The sequence below is a fragment of the Anarhichas minor genome, unplaced genomic scaffold (assembly GCF_050575085.1).
Source record: "Anarhichas minor isolate MPS153535 unplaced genomic scaffold, ASM5057508v1 ptg000073l, whole genome shotgun sequence".
NCBI classification, from domain to species: domain Eukaryota; kingdom Metazoa; phylum Chordata; class Actinopteri; order Perciformes; family Anarhichadidae; genus Anarhichas; species Anarhichas minor.
Window position 1 is genome coordinate 1,967,245 of NW_027466519.1, and position 22,808 is coordinate 1,990,052.

Here is a 22,808-nt window from a genome sequence, read left to right on the forward strand (position 1 = left end):
ACGAATGACACCCACCAGCCAATTACATCCAGCAATGTCCATCCCTCGTTGAACACGAACGCTGTCAATCACAAGAATTGCAAGTTGCATGGCAACAGCTACAGGGCGAAGAGAAAGATCCAAAACTCAACACAAGCAAATCCGGAGCAAACAAATGAAGTCTGGCCTCAGGTGGTTTACTGTGAGCATGAGCCGGCTCTCTCTCTCTCTCTGTCTTCGGTTTAATCGACTGCTACTCTGTGACAGCCTCTACTTTTCACTCTTTTGAAAAAAATGTGCTTTTTATTTCAGCATTCACATTATGTTACCAAGTAAACTGCAATAAAAAAAAATCCAGTTAACATGTAGCAGCACCAACAAGACCGTCTCTCCACCGACTGTCTCTGCCAAGTCGTTCAGTGTGTGGATGATGGAAACCAGGTTAAGGTCATTTCGATATCTAGGTTAAAGTGATGCAGAGGAGGAGGAGGAGGAGGAGGAGGAGGAGGAGCACAGAGAGACAGAAAAATAGAGACTATACTGCAGCAAGCAGCCTGGTCCACTAACCTCCTTTGGATCTCTCTCTGTGCAGTATCCTGTGTCCTCAACACTTTAAAGCCAATCTGTGTAATTACAATTATCTGTTGTTAACCAGCACACGTACAAAGAACACACAAAAAGCTGAAAAGCACCGTCAGCATGCAAACAACTCAAACAAAAACTGACGCACACACCCTCCATATTAACTAACGTTACACTTTCACCGACAGCCCTTTCCTTTCCCTCTGCAACTTAAGTTTAAATCACATTTCTATTGCGTTTTTTTTTTTTTAGCATTACTATTGTTTTTAATTCAAATCTACCTGTGCGGAGAGAAGATGTGCAGCCACAGAGCGCTGATCCCTGCCGGAGCTCACTGCGGCCAACTAAACGGCTAATAACCGGGATTAGGTTTTAACGGCGGAGGCGTTAACATACCCGCTGATCCTCTCCTAATTGTCTTGTTCTTCAACGTTCTCCACGGGCGGGTGGGTGAAAAAACGTGGCCGCAGCGGCTGCACCACCGGCCGGCGGGACGAGGAGAAGTAGAGGAACTGGTGTCCGCGCGCTCTCTACAGCAGTAATAACGGTACCGGCAGGCTCCGGGATGACATTGAGCTCCTTTTTTTTTTTTTTACGCGCCAGCTTTTCCAACCGGCGGTTCCCTCCTCCCTCTCCCTCTCTCCCCTTCTATCCTCTCGCCCTCACTCACTCTCTCTCTCTCCCTTTTTTTTTTTTTTTTTTTTTTTTTTAGGCACGCGTGCTGAATAATGCAGGGCTCGCGAGGTCCCGGGAGTGTTTTCTGTCCCGTTCCAGAGACAATCAGAGAGCGAGCCGCCAGCGCGAGCCGCCAGCCAAGCACAATGCGGCCGACCCGGACGGATCAGGTTACCGCCGCCGTACTGCCTTTCATTCATTTATTCAGCTGCAAAACAATCTGACTGCGGCCCAGCCAGTCCCCCCCCCCCCCCCCCATGCTTCTGTACCCCACCTCTCTGTTCCCCCACATCCAGCTCGGGGCTACCTTCCCTCAGTCAAATGTGCTCAGGTGGCATTCTTTTTAGACAAACAAAAACAAACTAGAGAACACTCTAGTACAGTGAGCTGACCCACACAGCCCAAATGCACATCAGGAACCTAAAGACTCGACTTGAATACAATTATTTGCATGCAACTTGAATGCTTTTCCGCTACATTTAAAGGGGAACTATGGATGTTACGCATAAAGTCAAGTTCGCTACATAATTGCACGATGGGAAGTGATCCAGGGTTTTTCTTTTTTTGGGTGTGGACTCAGACCAGTCTATTTTCAATCAATGCCCCAGCTTTATGGAAATGTGGCACTAAATTGCTGCAGTACACCTTTGTGGAAAATATGGTAGCATTTACCCCACCCTACGTACCATATGTTAGGCTATTATACAGATTAAGATCAAATAATAATAACACTCATGGGGCCATTTTGCAGAAGTAGTCTTACTTTTGAATACATTATGCGAAGGATATTAAAATACTTACATAAAACTTTTACTGGTAATGAGATATTTATTTATTTGTACTGTAGTTTTGCTACATTTACTAAAGTATCTGACCTCCCTTTGTTTACACCACTGAGAAAATGAGAAGGACACCAACCCTTATTATCAAATAAAACAATAAACATATGGATAAAAAAGTATGTACATGAATGAATAGTACAGTAAGGTCATATTACATTTACTGGGTTCCATAAATACAATGGGTAGTTCTAAAAAATATTACCGAGACACTGTAGAAAGGAAACAATGTGGAACCCCCCCCCCCCCCCAACAGATGTAATTCAGCACAAACCGTCCATGTGGAAGTACATACAGTACACTGTGCAGGAGCCTGAACTCACAAAGCCAATGATTATCTCACTTGAAGCAAACACATTAATCATATCTTCTGCTGCAAAAAAAAAACAATCTCTGATATGATACTGTAGTTGTGTCACTTGCATTTAGTTGTACTTGAGTTGATTTTTTGATTATAGGTGATGTTGTGGTGGGGCACTATGGAGCACTATGCTCTCTCTCTCTCTCTTTGTTTGGCAATTCACAGACACAAAAGGAATTTACAAAAGGATAATCAACTAAACTAACTATGGTAGAAGTCATCAATCTGTGATTTTTTGGGGGGGGAATAATACGTTATACATGCACATAGCTTCAAATTAGCGGCCTGAATTTGATCTACTCTAACGATGCACTACAACAAGAACCTGTATGGTACAGATGTTTCCAGTTGAGGAGAACTCACAGTCCTGACTTGTCCACATTCTCCTACTGTGCTTGTCTTGTTCTTCCTGTGATCTACTGTTAATAAGAATTGCACCATTAGATGTACATATAAACAGACTACTCACCATGGCAGTGTGAGGATTCCTGGTCGGAATGGGAGCTTGATACCCATTTGCCGTTATCACGGTAACCCCCGTTTTGCCGTAACCTATGATAAAAGAAGATTTGAGTTATTGAAACCGTTGTCATCATTGTTAATCATCATCTACCTTTCATATTCATTTGCACCAGTGGCTGACCTTTTGGGCCTTCTATCTTGCTTTTCAAGGAGGTTCATGGACCCCAACAATATGGAATATGTAATCCTGCAATTGTGAAAACATGAAAATCCATCTGTCTTCCATCTGTAAATCTGTCGCTGTAAAAAGCTATTGACACTAACGTGCATCTGACCTGTAAATATGATGAAATGCATAGCTAGTGATATTCACATTATGATCATCTGTCACTCTGGAAACCAGTTAGTTATCATAATCGTGAGAATTATATTTAACGCAACCAGAGCAACTGTTTCTGCACGACTAAATATTACGTGTTCATTTTATTCTCTCGCTGTAATTTATTTAAATTTATTTTTTTAATCTTGACTCTGTTCTTTGCTGCTTTATTGACATTTCAGGGACAAATATTGTAATTTGTACTCCATTACATGTATTCGACAGCTATAGTTACTTTGCAGACTGATATTTTATACATAAAACGTAAAAGTTTATAAAACTTGGATGAAACTACCCAAAATTAAAATGCTGATAAAACCTTAATTCATCAGCAATAATAATCCATTTTTAATAATATTGCAGTATACATAATATGACACTCATAACCAGGACATTCTGCATAATAATGGCCTTAGGTATAGAAGTGTCAATATTTGCAATGGTTTTAGTATTAGTATTAGTAGTAGTGGCTGTAGTAGTAGCAGTATTGGTAGCATCAGCAGTGGTAGTAGTGTATTAAAACTACTCCCACAACACCATGAAAATGAGATGTTGTGATCCAGGATCACTATCCATCTAATAATTCACCTGATCTTTACTACTTTCTTTTTGCTTTAAATGTAATGTCCTATTGTGTTCGATGTAAAGTTTAACTTACAGGAGTGAAACCACCATGCGCAACGTTACCAGGCCAAGAAGTAAGCTGTTATTCAACCCTGACTTTGATTATTGCACCTCCTTTGGCTGAGTCCGAACCACAAAGATATGATGCATGCTTACAGTGAGAGCACGTTTTGTATGTGTATGTGTGTGTGTGTGTGTGCACGTGAGAGGTTGTAATAATTATCTGCAGTCATGGTTTCTGTTAAAGACACCAGACTGTCATTATGTAAAGATAAATCTATTAGTGCTTATTATCACGGAAAACACACCCATCCTCTGCGCAGGAAGAGAGAGAGTGTGTGTGTGTGTGTGTGTGTATGTGTGTTTGTTAGTCCTGTTTTCAGATGCTGGTTGTCATGACGTCTGTAACATAATCATTTATCACCTTGCATTATGTCCTCCGGGGAAGTGTGCGTCATGTTTGTGTCGCTGCCCTCTCCAGATCATGTGTGGGTTGTTTTGTTTAAACGCAGATCATCAACAGATAGATGACATTATGCATCTGCTAAATGTAAAAAAAATCTCGACATCTATCTCTGGTTTCAGAAGATGCTGATGTCCTGAATAGTGTATTATTGTATGTAGTACACCAGGTGTCATGTGTGAACGTTATCCTTGAAAGTGTCCTTGAACGAGGCTGCGGCCACCTCCGTGTTCATGCAGTGTGCTTTTGAATGAGTCTCATACCGTACATGTGCAGTGTTTTAGTGTGGTAGGCACATTGCTTTTCTTTGTTGTCCTCTCTGTTCATTGCTGTGTGTTATCAGTGGTATCAGAGATGTTAGATGAGTGAGTGAGCAGTGAAAGGATTTCTTGCAATACCTAATATTGATACCAGGGGGGGCTCCTCGGGGCTCCAGCAAAACTGCATGGGTGTATCTAGACTGATCCAGCCATCTCTGTAGCTGTTTATCTATCAATATTCCTACTGTCCTTCCTGAAGCACCAGCTGCTTTCCTAACCTATACAAGTCCTAACCCTCCTATGCCCCTAACCATCTTTTGAGCAGTGTGTAAACTCATAAGACACCACAGACACAGTACGAGTCCCAAAAGGAAGATTGCCGTAATATTAGAGCAATTTCTCATGAGCAGTGGCTAGTTTGAAAGAGAACGCTGACGATAAAAACTCTGCACTGCATCCAAGTCCTTGTACAGCCATCCTTTACTCTGTCTTTTAATATGTCTAACAGGAGCAGACTGATTCTATGTGGCAGTTTACCTTCTTTTGAGAGTTATCCACATTTCAGTATCAGGCTTTTATCTAAACGCTACAGGCACAAGGCCTTGCACAAGAACACCTCAGAGCTGTTTCCCCATCAGGCCACACTGTCACTCAATGAATAACTTGACATTATTTATTTAACTGGTTTTCAAGCATCTATTGCATGACTATTGCCACCTGAATCTAGTAAAAATGATGAAACTAATACTGTCAAAATATTCTGAGTGAATCAAAGCAGCAATTATGTAATGTCCAACTCACTCTGGCTGTAGTTTTAGTTTTGCACTTAAGTCTTTGACACATAAGTGTTGTATTTATTATAATGGGCTATAAACTGTACGACAGAAAGTTGCACGAGCTGATTTTCATGTGACACTTTGGACAAAGTATCACCTAAATTCAAGTGTAAAATGTGTGTGTGTGTGTTTATTAGTGGCAGTGGGTATTAAGACAGATAGAGGATAAGTAAGGACAGCTTGTGTTCTCTTTGTCAGCAGCCAATGAAAAAGTGAATGTTAGAGACAGATGGAAAAGAACAACAAGCAAGAGACGGCAGGAGGGCACTGGAGAAACTCAGCTTTATTGACCAAAGATAGAGAGAGGATACAGACATCAGAGAGAGAGAGAGAGAGAGCGAGAGCGAGAGCGAGAGCGAGAGCGAGAGAGAGAGAGAGAGAGAGAGAGAGAAGTGTGAACAATAGAAAATGGCTCCTTTTTGTTTTAACAGTCCATACAACCGTGAGGGCAGGCAGACATGAAAAAGAGAGACCCCTACAGATTGAGAGGAGTACTGCAGGCGTGGCAGTGGGGCTGGTAAACTCAACTATAGTCTGTTGTTCACGTACAGCTCCTTGCATTACATCAAAAACACGCGCACACAAACCCACACAGGCTAACTGGATCGGTCAGGCTCCATTAACTAGAACTCAGACGTACTCTTTTTCTTCTTCTTCTTCGTTTTTTTTTTTAATGTGTTTTGAGATTGTGATTGTACTTCCTATTGTGGGTACAAACAGTAAGTGCTTCTTTGCCCCGTTGCACATCATGTGTGTGCATTACACCTCGGGGAAAAACTAACATGACACCTTTTGAGAATACACTTATCTGCATAGCCTCCTCAATCTTGAAAAGCAAACATTCATGCAAAGAATAGGTTTTGGCAGATTTGGGACACTGAACGGGATGATGTTAGTAATTGTCCCCAGACTAGACTTGCAGTTTGGAGATAAACTTAATGAGGGACAATAAGAACTCAGAAGAACCATCTCTGTGTTTTTTTCCTCCCCACGAGATCTGTTGTTGTAAATTCAAACCAAGAGAATAAACATGTAAATTTGCTAGTATTCTTTTGTTTTGTGGTAAAACAGTTATTTTGCAGATGAATTTCAACAATAACTAGCTTTGATAAAAAAGAAAAATTGTAATTACAAAGCAAATCAAGTCAAACAGATGTTAATGCTTTACCTAAATGAATGGAAACCAATGGCTGCCTCGAGGGAATAAGTGTGTAAAGTGTAAACATGTGCGTCATGCTTTGGAAAAAGGTCGTGGCGAAGAAAAATCGGATGTATTGTGGTTAATAGGCTACCATGCAAATCCAATGGTGTGGTTATTTAAGGTCCCGCCTCTGCACAATGTTTAAAGATCCTCGGATGCCTTCGAGGGCCAAACCGCAACACGTCTGGAAATGTTAGCAGCCGCCAAGAGTTCAGAGAAGGTGGCGGTGGTCAGAAGAGGGGGGGGGGGCAAGTTGTGTAGGCGTTAATTGTGAGATTACACACAGCAAAGCAGTGAAGTTAAGAGAATGAAAATATACAAACTCGCGTTTGTGCACTCATACAGTCGTCATATGGCATCGCAGGACATCAAAAACAGTGTACCCATAATAATCAGAATTACTTCTAGATCTCAATATAGATGTGGAAAATAAAATCGTCACTAAATAGAATATAGAGCGTATTTACATTCTGTATCTACACAGGAAACGAGACCCCGGCTGCGCCCTGGTGGTGGCCAATCACACAGCCAGCTGGACTGACTGACAGCAGCAGTGGTCAATCACACTATAGCACAGGACCTGCTCCGCCAGGACAGCTCAGAGGTGGGATACAGCTGTGCACAGAGCCGTGTAAGGAGAGGACTGATTCACCCATAAACCTTTCAATGCTGGAAATATACTTTTTGTTGCCAAGGAATATTGTGACGGTCTTTCGTTCTTTTTATGAGCGTTATCAGAGTTAGTACACAGTGCATAGAAATATGTTCTTTACAAAACGTTAAAGGCCTGTAAAGCTGTCAAACACATGGCTGAAGAGAGAGAGAGAGAGAGAGAAAGAAAAAGTACCGCACTCTGAAAAAAAAGGCTGTTGAGGCTCTTCAGGGTGGGTTAGCGAAGTGTTAGCTGTCGTTTTGTCCCCCCCCCCACCGTTTTGTTTTTTCATGATGTGAGTAAAAACATTTTGATGCAAATAAATGATATTAGGATCCCAGGTTGGATTTGAGCCGAGGACATCTCGGCCCATGAAACACACCTGAGCCACACAAACAACACCAAATCACATTATTAGAATCTGAAGGGCCTCTCCAACCTCTTTTTGTAAATGTGCGGACATCTTCTTCGATCACACATCTGGCCCATATAACTTTATTGATACTCACTCTAACAACAGGTATTTCTTCTGTCGTGCACAACGGAAAAGTGGAGTCACCAACTCTCCGAAAATCCATTCACCAGATGCCTATTTAAGCATCTTCATCATCTCTACTCCATGTAACATCAAAGAAGTGAAGCAAAAATCCTTCCAGAGCATCCATCATTATTCAATGGAATGAGGATGATTACTGCTTTTAAGGGCTTTTCTGAAAACCAGCCAAGTAAATGACCTAGAGTGTAATATATATGTATATATATATATGATGTAATAATGACACCCAGGCCACATTATTTGCAGCACCCTTGTAAACGAGGGCCTGGTTGGTGACTACAGCATGAGCTGGCAGTGTTCTCAGTCTCTTTGAATTGGAAAGAGCATAATGGATCTCTGGTGGCCATCTGCAGCGACAAAGAATTTTAGGAATTTAATGGACCAAAAGATGAACATGAATTGGACACAATCTTTCTCTAAAAGCTCATTTGAGCACAGCTCCCATTAATTTAGTAATATGGTAGTGTGTTTTTAGATATTCATTACGTAAACATTTGTGCCCTGCTGTTAGTGGCAGTAACCCTCGTTTGTTTTCAGAGGTGGAAATACGTGTTCCTTCGCTGCCAGTGTACTCATTAAGCTGCCGTTTGCTTCCCGTGCTCTACAGCCTTTAGACACACTGGAAATGTTGGCTGTATAGATCCTACTGGCTGCCAAAAGGTGTTCCACTGCTTCTTATCGGCTGTTGAGTTAGGAATTACTAGAATAGGAGGAAATGGCCTCAGCAGTGGAATAGCTGGAGTTAATTGACAGAATGATGGAGAGAGAGAGAGACAGAGAGAGAGAGAGAGATGAGGAGAGAGAGAGAGAGTCCTGTTACTACTAACTGCAATGTTAAAAAAAAACTCAATTTCCCACGGAAACAGCCGTCCCAACAATTCAATGGCCTTTTTAAATAAAAAATAAAAAAAGAGTTCAGATCACAACGGCAAACTGAAATAAATGCCTCATGGCAACTTTTAATTATCTCTAATGTGGTGTTAGGACTATCAATGTGGAAGAATGAAGAGGCACATAAAGAAACCAAGGCAGCGAGTACCCTCCTCCTACTCTCCACCCTGGTCAGGGAGAGTCGGTACAAGCAAGGGAGGGGGGGGGGGGGTTGTTTGAGTTTGTAGGTTGGGTGTGCGGTTGTTTGTGTGCGTCTGTGTATGTTTGGAGACAACAGGAGAGAATCCGTCGAGAGAAAAAGAAAGTGGGAGGTGACTGAATTGAGAGATTAAAAACAATTACTGTCTGTCTTTTTGAATGTTTTATAAACCGGCTTATTAAAAGGTGATGATCTGGCTCATTGTCCAAACATACTGGTTGGTTAGACAGCATGGCATTGTCTCTTATTGACCACTGAGAGTAGTTTTATATATTACCTGGTTTAAGCTGTTTGTCAACACCAGCAAATTCCACCATCTGTATGTCTGTTAATTAATATAGCAGCGTAACAACAGCTACAATCCAGTGTAATTTGAGTTACGAAATGAACTGTGTTGTCTGAGGAGGTGGGAGGCATGAAGGCAGAGCCTCCATGTTGACAGAGAGAGTAACGAAACAGCAGAGTTGTAGAGGTAATAACGTAACGGAGTAGAAAGTCAAAGGTCAGTCAAGAGTGTGTGTGTGTGTGTGTGTGTGTGTGTGCATGCCAGCCGATCAGAGTCCAGAGGAGGAGGACAAAGGCGGGGCTTCTGTTAGTAGCCATCCAGAGACAGAGGAGAAGAGAGGGGTGTTGTGGGTAATAATAAAAGGGGTGGAAGAGGGAGAAGATTCAGTCACATGAGGATGCAGCACTCGCAGCGTTTCCTCTTGTCTGTACCTGTGGCGGGGGTGAGGCCGGGCGGGGGGCCCGTCTTGGCGTCGGGGTTGGTGGGGGGCGAGGAGGTGCTGTCAGGCTCGAATGACAGTTCCGTGCTGGCGGCCTCAGACGTGGCCGGCCGCCCCGACACGAGGTCAGCCGCCGTGCCGTCGATGATGGATTGGTCAGTGACCGTCTTCTCCCTCAGCGACTTCTCGTCGTCTTCGTCGATCAGGACCACCTCGGCCTTCACCGCCCCATCGAAACCTAGCAGCCGCCTGCTCTCGCTCATGTCCTCGACGTCCTGGTAGCCGAGGAACACCATGGTGATTGGGTGCTCTGCGCTGGCTTGCATTGGGGAGCTGAGCTCGCTGCCCGGTGGGGCTGAGGTGCCGGGCTGGGTCGTGATGGGAGCAGCGGGGGGCATCATGCCAAGGCGGGCCTCCCTCTGGAGGGTGACCTGGGCTGGTGGGCTTGAAGGAACGGATGGCGGGGCGCAGGAGGGCGGAGACAGGTCGTCAACATCCGCCGGGGAGACGTAAGCCTGCGGGGCAGCTGGGGTCACCGTCACCTGACCCTTGCTGCCGTCTCCCGCTTGCACCACCGGTCTGGCAGCTCGCTGGATCAGCTGGTCGACCTGCGCAGAGCTCCAGCCGTTCTCCATGGTGCTGGTGGACACGCCCCCGGAGGAATTGACTTCGTAGACCACTTTTCTGCCATCGTCGTAGATTTTGACGCCGCGCGATGCCGAATCCAGCGGGCTCACGCGGTTGGCTGACAGGATGCGCTGCTCGCCAGTCTGCGCGTCATGCTCCACGTTGATCTCCATGGCAAACAATGCTGTTAGGAGGGAAGGGGAGGGGGGGGGGGGGGGGGAGGGGGAGTGGAGGGAGTGAAGCGTGAGGACAGGGAAACACAGTGTTCTCTGATAAACTCATATCTGCAACTGCAATATAAGTTTCTTATATGTGTAATTAGTACAACACAAAATGTTGTTTATCCTTTTCGTAATGCAAACTACAAAATAAAAATACCTAACTTTCCCTCACTGTAAGTTTACTGTCGATGGGACTATAGTCAACTACAGGTATTTTGTGCGATTAAGTCACTAATAAATATCTAGCTAGTTATATTAGTTGTTGTTATTATATATTAAAATGTTTGATTCTGTTCTTACACTTGTCTTTTGATGTAGAAGCTTTATCTTAATGCAGATAAGTCGTAAGCACAATGTCATCACGCTGCCCCGAAAGCTGAGCTTTTATTTTGTAGAGCTATTCCCCAACGCAAAGTCAGCACCACTGAATACAATGAAACAACCATGGAAGATAATGAACTTAACAGATTTCCATTTACAATCAAAACTGTATTGTATTGTTTTTTCCCCCCTTTAAACCCACTAGGATCAAAACTAAAGCAAATAATGATTAATCTAGTGCGTTAATACAGCAAAGTAGTAGTACTACAGTAAAACTAATGATGAGTCTAACACTAAAAAAATATAGTAATACTATTACGGAGAATAAAAGTAATGCAAATCAATGAATGTATTTGATTCTACTCTCTGAATTGTAGTCAAAAGTTATTATTACATCAACATGGAGACCTAGTGCCTGATGTCCATGTGCTTTTCAGTATAAAGTATGTGGATACACACTGATTAAGTGTGTGTCGTTATGAGTTCATGACTGTGTTGGCTGCATATCTTTTACGTTCAAAAGTCCATATGAGATTTGACGCACTTTGTGGGAACATGCGAGTATCCACGCCTGTCCACCCCTCCATGTGCGTGTGAGTTTGTCCTGGTTATAATCCAACTTGGCTGCGGCCCAAAATCTTCCAGTCCTCCCTCCCTCACTCCCTCCCTCCCTCTCTTTTCTCCTCCCTCCCTCTGTCTTACCAGGTCTTGGTATGGCAGGTGGGCCGGTCCTGGGCTGCGTGGCCAGGACGACGTGGTCGGGATCGGGGTCCGTGCAGTCCGAGAGCAGGGCGGACATGCAGGCATCTAGTGAGCAGGAGCAAAGGGGGGGAAATGACACATGATCAGGGGGGACGTTAGAGACCGTGAGCCACAAACACACACGTACACACACACCTCAGTGATGTGCAACCACACCCTGACACGAATACACACTCACACACACACACGTACAGCGCAGCCCCCCATCGGGGAAACTAACCACACCCCTGAGAGACCCTACCCGTCCCTATTCCACACACACACACACCTACTCACACACACACACACACACACACACACACACACACACACACACACACACACACACACACACACACACAACATCTAACTCTCCTCATCTCTCTGTTTCTGTGTCCACGGCAACTCTAGCACCCCTAAGGTTCAGTGCTTATGCAGCAGAAGCGTGTGTGTGTGTGTTTGTGTGTGTACGTGTGTGTGTGTGTGTGATTGCAGGGACAAAGCTTTAGGGGCTTTACAGGGCTTGTTGGTGAATAGGAGGGATAAAGCCAGCGACTGCAGGCTGCAGAGTCATGGCCTTGTGTGTGTGTGTGAGCTTCAATAGTCTCGCTGAGCCGCGCTCTGTGTGTGTATGTGTGTGCCCTTTTTCGGTGCATGTGTGTGTGTTTGTGTGCAGCTGTATATATTTCTATGGGAGAGTCCCTCAGTGTGTGTTTGGGGGTTCAGGAGCGTGCTCTGGCCTGCATCCCTCCTGCCTCAGCGAGACTATTATTCCCCCCCACACATAGACACTAACACACACACACACACACACACACACACACACACACACACACACACACACACACACACACACACACACAAATAGAAAGAGAGGGACCCCACTGCTAAGAAACAACAATAACTCAGAGGAGGACATCATCCCAAAGAGGTGTGTTTGTGCATTTTCATTGTGTGTATGTGTGTGTCATACCTCCATCATGGCTCATCAGACTCTGAAAGACAGACAGGAAGAAAATCCACATGAGCCATCGCAGGGGGATATTTTATTTTGTATAGTTTATGAAAAATAATCATGATTAAAGGCTTCATATAACAAAAACTATTATTTATAAACCTTTAGATAAAAATGCTAGATTAGATACAGTATCCACTTTAAAAACAACCAGATATATTTAAAAAGCAAATGATAATGATACCACTCCTTTAGTGCTGCCCCCCCCCCCTTCAACATTTGCATCAGGTTGACGATCAAGTTATCAGTGTTTTACAATGCAATTACAGATAACTGCTCTGTGTAAACACAAACTACATTCATTCATCTCATTTATAGCTAGCTTGTGTTTATAATTAGCAGCTAGGTCTTTAAAAGACTCCATGCCATTTTCACTGCTTTTTATTTGCTCTTACAAAAACAACAACAATGCGAGTAAAAAAGCAATGCAATTAGAGTGTAGTCAAACAACCATAAACTGATAACAGATGACAAGAACTGAAAAAACTCCCGTAAGGAGGGATGGTCTGGGGATTGCACAACTGTAACGTCAGTGCCAACCAGTTAGAGCAGAATGATTCTAGTATTGGCAGACGTTTCTTCAAAGCCACCAATTTGTAACTCTGGAAGCACGCAAAAAGTTCATAAAAGGTTCTCTAAAGGCCATGTTCTTCATACCTTCTGCAGGTCTTCTATCGAGCGCTCCGTCTCTTTCAGACGTTCCCGGAGAACCTGCTCTTTGGCTGATATCAGAGACTCCTCGTTCTCCAGTGTGCCGATTTCAAACTCCAGCCTGCAAGCACAAAATAAATATACAGGAAGTTGAAGATTCAAGGAGTTCGTTGCCATGTTCTTAAAGGCTAATATTAGGAATTTCCAAAGAAGCTGAAAAAAAAAGAAGCTGCTATTTTGTGTATCTCAAAATGTTAATGTCTTTACCAGTAATTACAATGCAGCATGCCCTAACATATTGCTTCTTTACTGTAGGATGTGGCTTGCAGAGGGACAGATGTTATACTGAACAGTGCATTTATACCGCACTGTTCAGAGTAACATCTGGTTAAAATATCTCTCCTCTCAATCTCTAAAAGACAAAACATAATGACCCTAAGTAATCACCTAAATCCTGATACGAGCTGAATTCTGAGTGTGTTTTTAAGAAGTCAGCCCGATGTTGCACCAGAACTAAAGACACAACAAGTCCTACGAATGTCCATACAACCAGTTCTGCTGTTTTTTTTTTTTTTTTTGGTGAGGACCGTATGGATTCATCAGTACCATTCCCAAAACTGCACCTAAACCAGACTTCCGAACACATACACACAGATATGCACGCTCGCATGGACGTTTAAGACATGGATGTAGCGACAATACTAGGAAGCTGTCAGGGAGGAGGCCCGGGGGGGGGGGGGGGGGTTGCTTCCTCACTCACTGCCAGCACTCACAATACTTCAGAATGCACTCCTATGGGACGCAAAGGAATTTGTGCGTCAGTGTTTTGTGAGCGTGTGTGAGATATAAAGATATTAAAGGTTCATAACAATGCTGCAAGCAGTCAATCTTCCCACCGTAATACAGTAATCAATAAGCCTCACTCATGACTGGACCATTTAAGAGACCAGTTATCTGAAGCAGCTTTGACAATTGTGTAGGTTGTTAGCAGCACTAGGCCAAGTTCAACCGTGTTGAGTTTTCAAAATATCAACAGTGAACAGGGGGGATATTTCTTGGTACTAACATAATCAAAGATTGTGTATTCAATGTTCGCCAGAAAACCTGGCGCTTTGGCTCTGATCGCTGAGGTTTAACTCAACAAAAGACACACACTCATCACTTCACCAAGTTCATCTTCAGCGGTGTGACGCTTGGATGTTCTACAGCTATACCCAAAGACTGTACTGTGGCACTACAAATACCTGTTTTCAAAGCTTTGATGGCTGTAAGAACCAAGTACCATTCTTCAAGATCTCTTTTGTAAGAGAGGCCTGGGTGCAGTGGAGCAGCACGCTGCAGACGCTGTGGCGTATTGGGTTGTTCTGCGGTCAGAAAAAAAGCTTTTGTTGGCTGCATCTGTCACACCGATCTGTTATTTGTCTCCGCTGAATGTTATCACGCACTACTTTCGATGTGAAATCTCGTTTGCATCAGAAGACTGAATAGACTATAGCAGTCTCTTATCATAAAATTGGCCTTGTGTAACTGTGCCCTCGGGCCATTGTCTGGATCAGAATAATCAGCGCAGTTCAGGGTCGTTCAGTGTTACTTAAAATCACATGATTCAAGAGTCTATTTATTTAAAAATAAAAAGTGTATTGTCTCTTTTTATGCCAAGAATGTAACAAATGCAGCAACATGCACGGAAGATAATTTAACACCACTGTCAAGTCTGAAGAGAGCCAGCTTCAGACTGTATTGTCCGTTATCGTTAGGGTTGGGTATTGGTAATCAATACCTCAAAAGGTGTTGACCTAAATAACCCAGTACCAAGTAGTAGAGAAACATCTCCAGTCCATGATATCTGCATTTGATCCTTTTTGTACCCGAATGACTGATGACTGAATGGTGAAACAAAAAGGATCATCTGTATGGTTTTGCTCACAGCCAATCACTGCGAGCGTTCTTCTGCAACGTGTGATTGGCCCACCGCCACACCAGCTACAGCTCATACAGTCTGTGCTGTGGTGAAGCCGAGCGCGCTGTATTTGACAGTGTTGGTAGTTCAGCACGAAGCGTCTGATAGAAATGAATGCGGTGGTAAAGTGAATGACAGTGGTTATTTATGAATAGAGTAATGCCGGACTGTACATCCTATATTCAACTCTAGCCTTGCTGGTGTTTTAAAAACAAATTGCCCCAACCTTGGATCGAGGACTACACCACAATGTGAATCGGATCATGTGAATGGACTTGAAATATATATCTGTAGAGAGTGTGAGGTATAGAAGAGAGGGAAGAAAGCAGGTCTACGGGGGGGGGGGGGGATCAATCATTTTTCGGGTTTTTGAGTATTAGGTGTTGCACACCTATGAGGCCACAAGACTGCATGCATGCTAACAGGACGTGGGGAAGAACTGAGTGGAATTCAACACAATTAATGCATCATTATCCTTTGAAAATATGAAGCTGTACATTAAGCTGACAACGTCTGAAATCGTGAGGTGTCCTTCTTTACTTATTGTGATAAATGTGTTGATGCTAGTACTAGCTAATTCATCTCCAAGTAAACAACCAAAATACTCTTTATCAGGACAGTAGCAGAGATAGGAAACAAACTGGAGACAGTCAATGGCGATAAATGGTTAGCAAACAGTTATGAGAGTCTATGGCAGAAATATGTCTTTTGGATAAACTGAACGTATTGTTCCTTTAGCGAGCAAGTTAGCTTGCTATCAGTTCGCTAGCTCAGAATTGTCAGAAGTTTGTGTGCTTTAATACATGGAAATCAATCTGTCCTGTACTTGCACTGATAATGAAATAACTGATTAAAAGAATGGTCTGCAGACCAGCTAGACTTACTACTTCATATACAGCAGGTACAGGTGGTGGGGTCACACTATCCCACTTTACAGATCTTATACTTGCAGATGAAGGAGGGGCAAAACAGTCTGTCCCTCCTTCATTATTAGACAAACCAAACCGCCATCTTGAAGTCAATCACGAAACTCGACAAAAACATTCTGCTGGAAAGTTTCCTAACACACACACACTCTCTCCGTTGTCAGATTGAAATTCCCTCTGTCTTGTTTTACCCTAACTTATATCTTTTCACTCTGCAGCAGATGTCTGGGCCCCGTTGCCTCTCACGTGGCTACTCTTCCCCGCTCCTCGCTATCTCATTTCCTCCCCCCCCCCCCCCCCTTTCTGGCGGGAAATGGATTTTACTTCTGCATCCTGTAAGCTGAATGAGGTTATGCCAAAATGGGCAAGAATGTGACCGGAGGAGGACGCAGGTTTCTAATCCTATTACATCGCTGCTACTTCATGTACTGCTTTATAAGGAGCATCCTACAAGACTCATTTTAGAAATATTCACATACAAGTCATCCGTAATAACACTAGAATAAATTGTGAAGGAAATTGAGTAGGTAAGACAGAAGGTAGAAAGGATGCGTCAACCCCCCTGTATGGTTTTTAGCTTATGTGCAGAGCAAAGAGAGACATGCTGGCACCGGTCATATTTGTGTCTGGTGCCCTCTAGTGATCAAACCTCAAACATGACCAAAACTGTGAGCACAGAAGAGAAGACCTACACATGATGGGTGGATTGTTTCTTGTCCTTCCATGAAGATTCCACTCCTAATAGGGTTTTATGCCAAAGCAAAGGACCACACATTAACTATTAGCTGTCCTACCAGATGTTACCTCAATCTCTATATGTGTGTGTGTGTGTGTGTGTGTGTGTGTGTGTGAGCGAGAGAGCTCGGGCCATGACCTCACACTGTCCCTCCTTCCCCTCCGCTTCCTGTCCTTACACCTCGTTTGTCGGGCATGTGTCACTATCTTCTGTGGCTGTCCCGAAAGAGACCGGTGATGTCACCGTCCCGCCCCGTCAACCAACCTCAGGGCCTGTTGCCATGGATACGCCCAGGGTGGGCAGCAAACCTTTCCACATCACACAGAAAAGAGGAAAAGCAGACATCTGGTTTATGTGCGGCGCACGTGTGTGTTTGTGCATGATACTGTGTGTGTGTGTGTGTGTGTGTGTGTGTGTGTGTGTGTGTGTGTGTGTGTGTGTGTGTGTAATTGGGGCTTTCTAGGTGACGTTCTTCTCCTGGAGTTGTTCTTGTGCACTTTTCAAGACGCTAAGCAGCTTGGGGGATGAAAACCTCTGATTGGCTGAGGTAGAGATCAGTGGGCGGAGTCAAGGAGCCATCGTTTTTCCAAGCAGTCCATGAAGGGGAGAAGCAGAAGTTTAAATCTATATAGGGCAGTTCAATTTTGACTCACTCTCCTCAGCATCAGGGTGTAAAGCAAAAACCACACTGGGGTTGTTACATTGTGTTTTTATAATCATAAATCATAAGTTATTTAGCGTTTACGCGCAGTATATCAAGCTTTAACAACAATAATAATACTAATAACAATAATGATATAGTAGTTGTAAGACTTAGTTGTAAGCAGATATACTTGTTTATTAAAGTATTAGTCAACAGCTATGACTCATTCTGCGTGCATCTATAAGTGCAGGCTGGTGGAGCAACATATAATGAATGACGACATAGCAAAACAGGGTTGCATTCATGTAAAACATGTCTTCATAGAAGTGCTATAACTGTTGACAAATACAACTGCATTTTAATGAGCTATAAACCATGTATTAAATGTTTAAATTCTGCTCATAAATACGAAAGTAAAGGGTTTTTGACAAATGCATCCTCTGATGTTGCTCATTTTTCACCAGTTCTTGGTGGTGACATTAAGATTAGATTAGATTAGATTAGAAGTGGTGACATTAATGGTTCGCAAATAAGAACTGTGTTGATCCGTGGAGATTGACCACATCTAACTCAAGAGCAATGACCATCGCTGGTCTCCACATCCGACCGCAAACACATTCATGAATCCATTAACAGCTCGACGAACCACGGTGCAGCGAAACAACAAAAAGTCAACACTGGCCACACAATTATTTTGCCGACATCTAAAAAAAAGTCCCAGACTAAAGTATCTGTTTTAAGTTGCAAGTTTAGCTGAGCAAAACACTAGATTTCTACACATCAGTCAAAGTCAGTGATTGAAACTGTATCATGTACCTGGAATCAGTCCCTAACCATCCTCTAATACACACAGGCACATTTATAATATGCTGTCATATATGAGTCTGCTTCTTCAGCTCTTTGTTCCGTCCTACTTTAGTCATGAATGATTTACTGTCCCGGGCAACAAATTCACACACACAACCAAAGATAAATGCTATGTGTGTCTTTCTATCTCTGTCCCAAGTCTTCATCCTTCCCATTGTTTTACAGTTTAAGAGGGTACAACAAGGCAAATTACATGTGCTTTAGTCAACATGACAGGGCAAGCTGAATAAATACTTAATTATACTTATCTATACACGCAAAGTTACCACAGTTGTACCTAAAAAAAAAGTTCATGGCCCATGACTTAATATGGTTATAATTAAATAGTTCTTGAGTCATACTTTAAGATAAGATAAATGTCACATAAAGTAAAATGTCAGCACTTACACACTATACTGAAGTGGTGCTTCGTGATGTCTCACCCCTGTTATTATGTGCACTTACACAGCTAAGGTAGCACTTGTTGAAGGGACCTGGGAAGGTGTTAATAATAACACATTCAATACGGCTGAATCATTATAAACCAGATTATGATAATAGAAGAGCTTGTGAGACTCTCATGAAGAAGCACACGTTTTTATGTCAATATTTCTCATTTCTGTATCTAGCTTTTTTTTCCCCTTCATGATTTATCCGTCTATCATTTGTATTTAGAACCAGAAAATCCTTAAATTAAACAACTGAAGTGATTAAGAGATTATCAAAATTGTAGCAGATCAATTACTGTCAATGTTAAAGCTCTTAATAAAACCACAGAAAGGCATTTTAACCCTGTAATATCACAATCATGATATGTTGCTCTCATGTAAAACAAATAAAGCCAGTTTCAAACGAAAGGCTCCCTCAGGGTATAACGGTAAAATGATGCCCGTCCAGGGAATTTACTCTGTATTTTCTGAAGTTGACGTTCTTATTCGGACTGACTATAAAATGAGAGTTTTGATAGGTTTAAATTATACGACTGTAAAATCCAACCAAAAGGAGGGTGTGCAGGATAAAGGCCAGATCACAAACAATAGAGTGTGAGGATTAACAAGACATTTGTGTTTTGAGTTTATGGCCGTGAAGGAGTACCTTTTCATTCCTCTGTACACACAACCCATTCTTCTTGAACATATTTATTTTGACTACAAAATAGTTACATAATCTCAAATATCTTTTGGTTTTTGGAGACGTGGAACATGTAAGTGCATTATTACTACAAGTTTATTGTAACCTGGGACTTTGAGAGCTTAGAGCTAAAAAGAAACAGGAGACTGTGTTGGATCAGACTTTATCTACAGTAGACATCTTGTGCTCTTCAATCCAGTCCATCCTGTCATGGTGTCTTGGTCTGCTCTCTGCCTCATTTAGAGACCAACTCTGTACTTTGAAGTAGTGTTTTTAAAAAGGTACAATTTAGGCGTCTTCCATTTCGAGGTGCGATTGTCGATAAGCTGAGAAATAAAAACGGCCTCACACTTGTTTTTGTGCTCTCATCCTGCCAGTGTGAAGGAAAAGACAAATATTCTTAGAACGTTATGTAACACGATACAGGGGCACTTCATTTCGGTTTTGTTGCAATAAGTATAGCTTGCTGTTGCCAGACTGCATGCTGGACCTCGTGTATCCTTCTCTGCAAACTCCATTTGTCTCTTCAGCACAGTTTAGAGCAGAGCTTCTCTCATCTGGTAACTGATTAATAGTTTAACAAGATTAGATGAAACTTTATCGATCTCCTCTCGAGAAATAAGGCCACAGCGGCAGCAGGATTTAGCAGGGAAATTAAGATTAATAGTCTTACATAGCCTCTGTAAACAGGAACAAAAAGTTGCAGTGGCCTTCTTTTTTTTTTAAATCAACGCCACAAAACCTAATTGTATTCAATCAAATACAAACCTGAATGTCTTAAATGATCCTACACTTTATGGAAAGGACTGAACGAAACTTCTCCTAATGACTTTTCCTCTAACCGGTTGTCCTGGAGCTGTGGCACGCTGTATAAAACCCACATTGCTCCCTTACAATGATGTCTACATCTGCACGGAGCCGTCTTTGCAACATGAGACGAGCAATAATCCAAAAGCAGCGCGTTGTGGGTACGGGTTCGAGTCAGTGCCACATTGTGAGAGGGCCTTTTTTTTTTTTGCTGATGCGTCCCTCTCTCTCTGTTTACGTGGCCTGTCCGTAATGATAGGGATATCTGTAAAACTACCACTGCTGCCTCCACGCTCTCTTATTCGCTCTCTCTATGTCTGTTTGTCCTCCGGGCTCTGCGAAGTAAGCGTCTTCTCCTGCACACAATGGCAAACGCTATTTCTTCATCGCTTTGTGTGTTCCCTTTAATTGGGTTACAACAGGGGGAAACTACCTCACAAACTGCCTTTAGTTCCAAACTGTATTCTATTTTCTTTTTCTCCGTCGGTGCTCCCGGGGCTCAACGGCCTTCGGTATATGTAGGAAAAAAGGTTAGGCAGCACTTACAGTACAACACCACACAAAGACACTGCTGTTGTCCTTATGTCTTTGTTTGTCAGGTGTTTTCCATATGGATAATCTGAATGGATGCTTTTCTTCATGCATTGAAAGCACAGTCGCACTACATTTGTTCTCCATGGACATATACAGCTGTGCCTCCTCTTTCTTTCACTCTTTTGGTTTTGTGTCCTCCAGCGCGTGAACAGACACGAGCATCCGTAAAAGAGCTTCTGCCTACGTCTTAGTCACTTTCTGTCATTAAAATGTCCACCAGCGCATGTGTTATTAGTCTAGCAGCCATAAAATTGGGAAGGACAAGACCGTCTAGGCTTATGTGCTTTTAGTTACAAGACAGAGGACTTTATTTCAGAAGTGTTTATAGGTGGAGGGTGGTGGAGTTTTCTTTTATACGGAAATCCGGGTTTACACACGATTATAGTTTCAAGCCTCGGAATTGTGACGAGGAAAAGTTTCGATCTTTGTGTGCGAAAACATGCCGAACGGAACCGCCTGATGGTGTGACGTCACTTTGACCACGCGGACACTCGCATCCCTTGCGAACGCTTTTGTCTCCCTCTTTATCTCTCATGCACACACACACACACACACATACACACACACACTCACACACACACACATAAGCACACACACGCAGATAATGTGTCCGTATTCGTCCCGTCTATCCACCACTGCCCCTATCAGTATTGTAAAATATCTGGTTGCCTTGGTTGTGGGATATTCTGGGATGGTGTTCCGCAGAGAGTAAATATAGATGGCACACCCTCTGCCTGAAATACACACACACACACACACACACACACACACACACACACACACACACACACACACACACACACACACACACACACACACACACACACACACACACACACGCACACACACACACGCACACACACACACACACACACACACACACACACACACACGAGCTGTCCATCAGTGTCTTCCTGTTCAAAACATCTAAACAGAAATATCAGCCGCCCTCACAACTCGACACACCCCAACGAACAACATTTTTAGTCTTCAGTCTTTTAATTTCGACAGCTCTCCCTCCTCAGATTGATGCTTTAAGGTTATTTGCGTAAAAACTGTTTTGTTAAAAGGTTTCACGGTTTAGGATTTGTGTGACTGAATTCCCTCCTTAGACTCCCACACATGTGCTCTGTGACTTTGTGGCACCCACTGGAGGAGACTGTTTTCTGAATGCCTTGAGAGTTTAATCCCAGACAGCTGAGCTCCTCTTAAAGCCAATTTCAGGACACATCTGAGACCGTGGTTTACAATGGCAATCGCCTGAGAATAGCTCCTGCTGCATTGCTCATATATAAACGTGCAAGAAAAACGCCAGGTTAACGGATCCTTGCTAAACTTTGGGTCTGTGGAGAATATGAACTAGAACACACACACAAACAGGGAAAGTGAGGCGTTTTCTAGTCAATGATGGGTGGTTTCGTGGTTATTGAATAGCATATTGAAGCTTTACTTTTATGTGGTAGTTGTATCGTAACTTTCTTTTTTTAAAACTTAGTTTTACTTTACTTGGTTTTCTGCTGCCTGTCTCTAAATGGGTAAAGCAGAATTTCACTCTAAAAAAGTGAAACCACACGTAGCATTCCAGTCATCTTTGTGGTTTTAATTGCTTTGGTAAGTAATCAAAACCACAAACTACCATGTCTCCTCTTTGAAAAAAAGCGCACCAGACAGCCAGTCTGTTCACCAGCAGCTGAATGAAGTGATTCACACAGCTCCACAATCACAACTGTGCTTTGGTCCACAATGCTCTCCCTTTCACCATTCACTGCGGCCCTGTTTACACCCGCGCCAATGTTATCCCGGTGTTCGTGGCGACTTACGATGTTGATGTTATTCCAGAGCTGGTGATAAGCTACAGTAGCCGCTGGCTAACAGAGACTCTGTCATCCATAGACTTGATAGATG

General features: G+C 43.0%; 1 protein-coding gene across 1 annotated transcript in view; it reads right to left on the reverse strand.

The window, feature by feature from the left end:
• Window positions 1-22,808, reverse strand: part of palm2akap2 (PALM2 and AKAP2 fusion) — a 60,063-nt gene that overhangs the window by 21,290 nt on the left and 15,965 nt on the right. The window contains exons 4-8 of the mRNA XM_076079450.1: window positions 13,267-13,381; window positions 12,568-12,589; window positions 11,556-11,660; window positions 9,677-10,495; window positions 2,906-2,988 (exon numbers count right to left, since the gene is read on the reverse strand). Of these exons, the coding sequence (XP_075935565.1) occupies window positions 2,906-2,988; window positions 9,677-10,495; window positions 11,556-11,660; window positions 12,568-12,589; window positions 13,267-13,381 (1,144 nt within the window). The remainder of the gene's footprint in view (window positions 1-2,905; window positions 2,989-9,676; window positions 10,496-11,555; window positions 11,661-12,567; window positions 12,590-13,266; window positions 13,382-22,808) is intronic.